We start from the raw sequence: 9,814 nt of genomic DNA on the forward strand, positions 1-9,814 counted from the left end.
AATGGTTCAGCCCTGGAGCAAATCCAGAAGTCACTTACATTGATGACTCCAGGACAGTTCGGGCCCACTAGTCGAGTCTTATCCTGCCGAAGCAGTCTGTGTTTAACCCGAACCATGTCCTGCTGGGGAATACCTTCAGTAATGCATACAACTAAGGGCATTTCTGCATCGATTGCTTCATTGATCGCAGCAGCAGCAAACGGAGGAGGCACATATATAACAGTGGCAGAAGCACCAGTTTGTTCTTTGGCCTACAATGGACATAACAAAAAAGATATCGAGCGTTTAGTGGGGCCAAAGAGAACATTTGACAAATAGTCATTTAAAATACGTCCATTCACAGGCATAAATTAAGTAAATGGATACGTATTCATTTACTATAATCAAAGCAAGGGTTAAATTCACTGAAGATGGGACACATACAGCACAACTAGGAAACTGAGAACTAACCACTGCCTGGAAAGGATCTGCCCCATGGACACCATCATAAATACCCTTAGATAGTAGTTTGCTAAAAATTCATCATACACACCAGAATCAATCAGAAAATAGTTGCATGCATAAAGTAAGTGTATCCAGGCTCTATGAACTTCACAGTGGAAGCCAAACTCATGCTTGACCACACTGAATGCTCCCTCTTTTACAAGGCTTCTATTTCAGTCCTTGCACAGTGACATCCATGGCTCTAACGTTTGTCTCTTCAGTGTGAGCAATGAAATAAGCAGCCCTTCAGCAGCATTAAACTGTCTGCCCTCCAGTCATTGCTGCAAATTACCTCCTTCACAGAATTAAACACAGGCAGACCCAGATGAGTTTTTCCCCCTTTCCCTGGAGAAATTCCTCCAACTAGATTGGTGCCATAGTCCAATGCCTGCTGGCTGTGAAAGGTGCCCTGTGAGAGAGAAAAAAAGTAAAGCTAAAAGGCATGTAATAGCAAATAAAATGAACTAAAAAAGTTGATGTTATCTATAATTCTGAAGGCAATTTATGGCACTTAAATTTACAATGAGAAGGGAAGTTTTCACTACAGATACACAATCAGCTATTTTGAAGAGTGCATCAATGTGTTTTAAATGGATTCAGAATATGCTATGCTTTTTCTTTTAAATCAGAGCCCTGTGGTTGCACACTAAAGGATATTTTGTCGCGTGTTGCTAATACACCTGCAGACATAGCAGCCACATTTTATTTTCCACATCAAGTCTGGCAGATGACAAACACTATAATGAAATAGAAGAAATTAGCATTCTCATTCATGACTCGCTGATAGTTTTAGCAAAAGCAGTCTTCTCCCCTTGCAAATGTGTAAAAGAGGGAATGTGAGAAAGTTATTAAATATCCTGAAATAAAACCAGAAATTTAATTCATAGGCATTGACATTCAAAGGCATTTGTGAAAGAGGCACTGCTAAAACAGTAAGGTTTTTGGTTTTTTTTTGCAAATTTCTCTTTACAAAGAAACCCTTTCAGTTGTATACAGTAAAAAGGCTTAAGACCAAAATCAACAACAAAAATCAAGAGTAATATAATAGACTAAATCCCAAGTTTTAAGCTTGTGCACAAGTGGAAAAAATTATCTAGTCTATTGAATTTAAGAAAAAAAAAGTCTATTTGGACGAAAGAAAGGAAACTACAGTGCTGAAGGGACCTTCCTGATCATGAAGTCCAGCTTCCTAGCAACACAGGCAAAGCCAGTATATAATCCCTTTTATACGTTATTATGGTTTTTGGCCAATTAGCTTTCTGAACTGAAGGGGTGACAGAAGAAATAGTTCATATACATACCTGTTTGCCTGTAAAACCCTGACAGATAACCTTTGTATTTTTGTTAATATACAGATTTTTCCTTGATGCCGAGTAGGAACAGTGCCGTACTCCGTTCTGTTGCACTAGAGAAAAAAAAGAAAAGAGAGGACAAACCATTAATCCACTGCTTTGTTAGACTCTAAGTCAAAAAACATCCTATCAAGTGAGTGCATATATATTAATGCTTATATCAAAAGATTAATTGATCCAGTAGTTCATGTTTTCAAAAAGCAGCTCTGAAAGTTGTAAGTATTTAGGACTTGTTATTCTAAGATATTGAACACCTGTAGTTCACTCTACCTATCTTTGTGATTACTCAGTTTGCTAGGAATCAGGCTAGGTATTTCTCATATTGGGTACTTAATACCAGAACTCCAGTCATGACAAACACCACACAGAACCATCATCTTAACCACTATTTTCATTTGCAGACGAACATGTTTCTGTCCTCTAAGAAATTCTGCAACGTGACAAAGCAAAACTAAAATCCTGATATCCCAGAGGCTGTTACAACGTGGGTACTATGTTATACCTTCTGTGAACACAGCACAGTCCGTCCTAGACAGTGAGAGATACTGAAGAGGTCAAGGGTCCCTCAGCCCAGGTGAAACCTAACGCCAAGCAAGACATACAGCAAGAGAGCTTTTCCAACAGACACCTAGCTATGGGAGCATAGGCATCACTGCTTGAAATGCACTTGGGCTCGTGAGGAAATACAGCTCTCCAGATACTCCACTAGAACCGTTTTCAATTTAGTGTTCACAGCTCTGGTACTGAAAAAACAAAACAACACGACACAACCACAGAAAAACAGCACGGTGCATGCTGGTATCAAAAAGACAAGGAGAATGACTGCATCTCTGCCAAAGGGAAAGATATGTTGACATCAAACAATTACAAAAGAAATGCACAGAATGTTACCATGCAAGAAAGCTTGAGATGAGGAGGAAAAAGAGGTCTTCTGGTATAAAAAGGATGCATGCATTGCCTAAATTCATTGCCATATGCTTTTTCAAACACCAGAGTTTCGAGGGGATCAGAACCGATTTACTCCCTGCAAGTGTTTTAGATAAAAACCGTATTTTGTGCTTAGAGTGAACATAAGAGGGTACAATCCTAATACAGAAACTGACACCAGTATGTTACTATACACCTCTTTAGTTCTTTTAAAACTTTACCACTTAAGATTTGAGGAAGTAGAAAGTGAAGCTGAAATAAAAATAAGAGATTCTGAATCATGGTCTGTGGACTGTTCCACATACTTGCTCAGGCAAGCCTGAACAAGGGAGGGATGATTTTTTATTTTTTTTAGAACGGAAGCAAAAGCTATTAAGTGGAAAAAAGGGAAAAGGTATTCTTCAATATAAACTGCTAATGCACAGAATTTATTGAACTGCGTTATTAACATCTTGTAATAACAAAATTTCTATGGGGTAGTAAAAAAGTGCAGAAAATTTAAGATCCATGTATATACACATTTCTATCACAGAGCTACATAGGACTTTTCCACAAGGAGTTTTGTCAACTAAATTTTAGTGATACGCTGCTTTTATGTTTTACTTCTATTCAAAAAAAGTGAGAAGAAAAATAAAACCACGCCAGAAGCAGCCTACAGACATCAGTGCTACTGCTAAACCTAAAGTCCTTACTCTGTTCTTAAAAAGCGCTGACAGAAACACAGGACTTACAACTCCAACCACCTCCTGCCTTTCTCTAAGGAGCTGCGGCAGCACATCATCTTTGGACCAACATGAAGTAAAATTCAGTTAGATTTTAAAGAGAAATATAAGGACTAGCATGCAGTAAACTTGTAAGAAAAATGGTAAAAGTGCATGTCAGCATATTGATCATTAGGGTTTTAACCTAAATCACATCTTTATCCACAAATACTGTTAAAAAACTTTTTACAAGAAGGAGAAATATAAAGCACTAATGGACAAAATATATCCGAAGCTAAGAGTTAATGACTAGGGTTGCGAGTTCGTCTGTGGAAGGGTAGAGGAAAGTCTTGCTGACCAATTGCCACAGCTACAGAAGACAGGACAACATGGTCTCCGTGCCTGGCCGACAGCTTAGCCTTCCTAGACAAGGCTGCAGCGCCCTGCAGGCTGCACCTCAGCTGCAACACCAAGTCACTCAAATGCACAACTGGCAAACAGCAGCCTGCCTCCAGCAAAGGAGAGACAAAATAAGCAGAGAAACAGCTGACCTGCTGGTTAGGAGAACAGGGCATCAGTCTGCCTGATCCCAGCCATTCAGGCAATCCCTCACGGGCACAGGACACGACTGGGTGAAACCCAACCCAGAGAAAAGCAGAGGACGATCCCCCTGTGAAGAAGCTGTTACAGTCAAGACCTACCGCCAGCAATGCCTTGCGGAGAACAGACTGGGCTTCCAGAAGTATGGGAGTGCGTGTTTTGAAAGCCCTCTGATGGGCCTGCAAGGGGAAAGAACAAACAGGCAACACTAAACTAATTCAAATCTAAGTTTTACACATATTGTCTGTGCTACAACACTGACAAATCCACCTGCAAAATAAGAGAGGGCAGCTTGCCAGGCACACAGCACGCACTCAGTAATTTCAGTATTTTGGGGGGGGAATCCAACCTTTGACAAAGTCACTCCTTTCTCTATACCATAAAAGCAATTCTACGGTCCCAGTTCAGCTGCCTGTTGTTCCATATCTATTTTCAGACATTTATAACCTTACATAAAAATGTTTTTGAAAGCTTAAGTTTGTCAACTCTCAGTTTTGAGAAGCCTATATAGATATATTTTTCAAGGATAAGAAGCTTTTGAGCATTTTCCAAGCTATCAAAGTAAAAAAAAAAAAATTAGGCACTAATTACTAAAAGATAGCTTAAATTCCAAACTCTGTATGGATTTACTCTTGAAAACTGTATGCGCTTCTTACATGACTGAAGAGCCCTGGTTTGGAGAAATACAGCTGGTTCAAAAAAGCCTGGCCATAGGCTTGAGCCGTTTGCTGTCTTCAGAGAGAGGCAGCTTAGCATGGGCACATGTCTAGGGAGCGACACATTTTCGAAGAAATTTAAAAAAAAAAAAAAATCACCTTGCACTTTCTAAGCTGGATGAGTCTGAGATTTTGGGGGTTTTTAAACTGACATGATACAGCTCTGTATTTCTCTCCATGGCCTTGTCTGAAGCAGAATAGTTTGCCCCAGTTACCGGCACAGCAGGAGCAGCAGGGGCATTGGTCAAGATGAGGTTCTGCTATACATGGCACAAACAGCAAGTCCCGGGTGCAAACAGCTGGCAATTTAAATAGTTGAGACAGACAAAAGATGAGAAGGAAACAGGTTGAAAAACAAAATGGTATGCCTAAGTTCACAGCAGGTAGGAGTCAGAAATAGAATCCAAGTCTCAATTTCCACCCAGGACCTTCATTCACTAGCTCATACTGCTTCACAACTTCCAATGCTCGTTCAGACAATTGCTTTTACTAGAACAAATCAGGGTGCCTGAGTGTAAATGCGTGTTCCTTCAAGAAGACAGGACAAAAAAAAAAAAGATTTGCTTTTCTGGTTACCAGAATTCAACCGCAAACCAACAAAAGCCAAATTCATCGGTGATGCTATTTTAGTGCGCACGTCTAAATTACAGGCCAAGCTGCAAAGGTGCAGGCTCCAGATGAAGTCCTAAAGCATAAGGAGAAGCCTTATCAAATCCCAATCTTACCGAAAGCACACTGAACTGCTGTATTTCATATAATCGGAGGTCTAACATAACATTACTGTGTCCAACAAAGGCCCATAATAGACCTTTTGAAAAGAGTATTAAAACTAAAATAAGAAACTGGATAATTTTTCCCAGGCAATCCCTTTCACTTCTGCCCCATCCCTATCCTGTTTTGCACAGTTTGTGGTTAAAAAGCAAAAAAAAGTTATGCAAATAACAAGATGCATTTATTTTGGCTTTCCAGTACTTCGGCTTCTACATAGCTAAAGAAACCTACTGTGGCAAGAACCTATTTTAGTCCTTTGTACAGGACGACCAAGTAGTTATGAAAGGTACTCAAATACCACAACCCTGCTGTTGCGGGATAGATTTGAAAAGGAAGATCTAAATTTAGCAGAGGAGTACAAGCCTGTATATAAAACGTCAGTTGTTTTACAGTAAAGAAATCTTACTAGAAACTAAGAGACAGACTTACTTCCACTCCACACGCTGCTGGTAGTTACTCCTGCATTTCTGGGGAACAAGGCCCCAGCCGAGCCCAGAACTCACTGTAGTCCCAAGTAACAGGAAAACCCAGCTACATTTACTTCGTAAAAGAAAACTCACGATCTTTGAGCAGGGCTTTAAGCTCACTTGTGTATTACAACTAAAAAGCCTTTCTAGAAAAATACACTATTATTTATCATGAAGTCCAAACATGAATTTACACGTTAAAAAGAAAACTGACCCATTTGCAAGGTATTTTAAAGCACACATCGCATGTAAATACTGTTTACACTGAGCTTTCAGGCACTCCTTGAGCAGCAACACCTCACAAGCACAAGTCTCATTTAAAATGATACAACCCATGCTACATTTGCCCAGCTTGTTTGTGTTGTGAGCCAGCCGACAGTACAGACACTAAGGGCTAAATCTCTTCCTCACTCAAACTTTACAAAGCTGAAAACTTGTTATTTTCAGGACTTCTTGCAAGATTCCCTAGAGCTACGGACAGGAATCCGAATCCACAGTGCCTCCCTCTTGCCCGCATTTATCCCAGACAAAAAGAAAAGAAAGTTTGGAAGCTGAGGTAGCATCTGAGGGTGCTCACAAAATGAGCACAATACAAAAGCATGGCAAAACAGCAGGTTCCTTTCTAGAAGGACCTGAGCAGACACCTACATTGCCAGAAGACTGAAAAGTAATAAGTGAAATTCTTCCTCTATTACTCCTTGAAATAGCCAGAGAACTCGGAGATGAAGGAAGATATTCCTTTTCCTTTCTATTACCTACGTAAGGAAAGAAGAAAGCCTTAGAAATCATACGGGCTCCAATACAAGTGGGGTAAATGGAGGTCAGTGCAGGGGAAACTCAGGGAAGGATTGAGGTACAGAGAATGCCAGTCAAAATGCCAAGAAGTATTTTTTCCACACACTCCCCCCCCCTTATTTTCCATCAGTTACGGACCTTCAGTTTGTTTCTGAGAAATCCTTTCAATATTTTGCACATGTTGAATTTGCATTTTTATGACCATCTCCTTTCTCCTTCCTCTGCCTACAAATGCATGGCCTGAAGAGGACAGAACAAAAACAGTTCTGGACAGCTTCTTACATTACAGAAGAGTATAGATATTAAAAAAAAGTTTGGCAAAGACCAAAGTGCTGTAGCAAATTTCAGAGTTTACTGACCAGAAGCTTGATATTAGCAAGAATATTCCACACACAGTTTCCCATCCCAGCTCTTTATCAGGTTTTAGTCTTCATTATCAGGCCACACGTATATATTCACACACACAGTTACATTTGGATAATTCTCTCCCCTCCCCAAACCCATCTACAGAATTCACCCTTAAAGGAACCAGTTGAATTAGTAGAAGATGATCCTTACTGACAAAGAAGTTTTCATGCTCTTGAGGGATTGCTCAAAATATCCTACTCCTGGTTGTAAAGAGGATTATGTGCTCAGAGAAGGATTTCTAAGTATCGCTTCCCAGCCTCTCTCCTCTCACCAAATCTTCCCTTGCCAAATTCCTGTTAATTATGGAAAACCCAGTTTATGAACATGGCATAGGAGTTGAGGAATGAAGTAAATCAATCAGTCTGTAAAGGACAGATGCAATGACTACGCTATACCTACCACACTGAACAAAACTAGGACTAATGGGCAAGTGACATTCAGAAAAATTTCGGTCCTTTCGACACACCTCTCTTTCCTAATCAAAAATCCCCTCTTATTGCGAAGGACGTTACTGGCTACATGGGGTCATGGGAGACACGGTGGCATTTGAAAGGAAAGCTTTCTCCCAAATTTATGAAGCTGAAACAAAGTAAAGCAACTCGGTGAAACTGCAGGCCCTTAAGGAAACAAGCTGTTCTTCTCAGCACAAATCAACTATTTCTTGTAAGGCAACAGTTTTTCCCCAAGTATACTCCACTAAGAACGTGTGCAGCTAAAGGTTTGGGAGCTTTCCCCCCCCCCGTACTATTTACATAAAAAACAACTCACAAATTCTTCAACTTAGATTGTTATTTCTGCGGCAATTCTTTGCCAGGGTTATTCACATAATTTACTGTAATCTTTTAATCTAAGAGCTCTACAAAGCCTTCTAACATGCCCGGAACATAAGATCCCTAATCCTGACTCTCCGATCACAGTTAAGGTGCCTACAGAGACTCTCTTCAAAGTGTGGTATAGACCAGCATAGGTCTTTTCTGACTCTGTCCATATAGAAACAGTGCTTTGAGCTGACCTTTGAGCAAGCACTTACCATTCATTGACGTATTTCATACTACGTTTTCACAACTTCCTGAACTGAACCTTACGGATACACACCCATGTGCATCGCTTTTGCAACAGAACCCACTAGAAACTCATGATTTTAAATCACCACTGAGAGAAGCAGATGTTAATTATTTGTTACCGAAAATGTACGTACAAAGTCCAAATTTAAGGTTTCAGCCGTCTTAACATTTTGTAAGGAGTCTCAAACCGAACAAAGAAAGGTTTCCAATGAAGGGCTATTTCATCTTGCAGGAGTTTCTTTAAAAGACTTCACGAACTGTTGCAAACAGAACACTTATTGAGCCACTTAGACCACTTCTTTCCCGCCCCACCACCCCCAAATCATCTTAATCACTTTTCCCCTAATCTCTTACTGCGATTTGTAAAGGGAACAACGTGGGTTTTTAACATGTAAAACTGCACCCAAGAGTAGCTTTGCTGGGAGTATAAATTAACCTAAATTGGAGGTGCTACGTTCCCATCTGTTCCCCTCCATCAGAACCAATTCTCATTGGGCTCAGGGGAGCCAATTCAAAGAGCAGAACTGGCAGAAATTAACAGTGCAGTAAGAAAATACGGTTTTCTGCTCCTGCTCATGGAGGACAAGAGGTAGGAATGGATGGATAACCTGAGGAGGTTGCAGGTATGCCACAGGAACAACTCAGACCACCTTAAAATGTTGTGGGACCATGTTACTGGACCCTGACTTGCAAGTTACCACGACACCGAGACAAAAAACCTTTGCATGCAGTGAAATGAGGTAGGTTTAAGTTTGTCCATTTATTCTCAGCCGCAAGAACCAAGATTAATGCACCAATTCCTCAGTTTAGATTCCAGGAAACGGCTCTTATGCCTAGGCATACCCATACACGGATGCAGCATTAACTGCACAAAAAAGCACCCTGAAAAGAAAAAAAAAAAAAAGCACTTTGTTTTTTATTGTGATCTTCAGAACAACACATATAAAAACTTTCAAGCTTAAGTACTAGTCTCAGGCTGCCCGTGTTCTCCATAATTAAAGGGTAATATTCTTACTCTTGACAACAAAAACAACTTTACCAACTTGTGTTGAAATCACAGGATAATTGATAATTGTAGGGACCTCAAGAGGTCTCTAGTCCAAAGCACCACTCGAAGTGACTAGATCCAACTCCATCAGCTTCCTCTAGGCTTTGTCGGGTTTTTAGTATTCCCGGGGATATAACGGAGAGAACAACTTTTCCGGGTCCCCATACCTGCGGCTGACCACCCTCGATGCGAAAACTTTTCCTAACTTTTAAAAACAGCTTTCCTTGCAGCCACGTGAGCCCCCATTCTGCCGCGCACCGCCGAGAAGAGCCTGCCCCTGCCTTCCCTCCACCTGACGCTCTGGAAGAGGGGCTGCCGGCACTGGAGAACAGCGCTCTGATCCCGCCTCGGGCCTTCCGCGCTGAGGCTGAGGAGACCCAGCTCCGCCGGCAGACGGAGGCCCAGGAGAGGGGTTTGCTCGCCGCACCCCCGCGCCCGGAGGCCTGGCGATACCCCCGGGGACGGGCGGGACGCTCTCTCTC

The 9,814-nt window shown here is 41.1% G+C and overlaps 1 protein-coding gene across 1 annotated transcript in view; it reads right to left on the reverse strand.

The window, feature by feature from the left end:
• Positions 1–8,270, reverse strand: part of SUCLG1 (succinate-CoA ligase, alpha subunit) — a 15,488-nt gene extending 7,218 nt beyond the window's left edge. Inside the window, exons 1-5 of the mRNA XM_009331899.1 lie at positions 8,251–8,270; positions 4,165–4,271; positions 1,785–1,888; positions 776–892; positions 39–251 (exon numbers count right to left, since the gene is read on the reverse strand). Coding sequence (XP_009330174.1) covers positions 39–251; positions 776–892; positions 1,785–1,888; positions 4,165–4,271; positions 8,251–8,270 — 561 coding nt within the window. The remainder of the gene's footprint in view (positions 1–38; positions 252–775; positions 893–1,784; positions 1,889–4,164; positions 4,272–8,250) is intronic.
• Between the last annotated feature and the right edge of the window lie 1,544 nt (positions 8,271–9,814).

Source organism: Pygoscelis adeliae, unplaced genomic scaffold (assembly GCF_000699105.1).
Source record: "Pygoscelis adeliae isolate BGI_AS28 unplaced genomic scaffold, ASM69910v1 Scaffold209, whole genome shotgun sequence".
NCBI lineage: Eukaryota > Metazoa > Chordata > Aves > Sphenisciformes > Spheniscidae > Pygoscelis > Pygoscelis adeliae.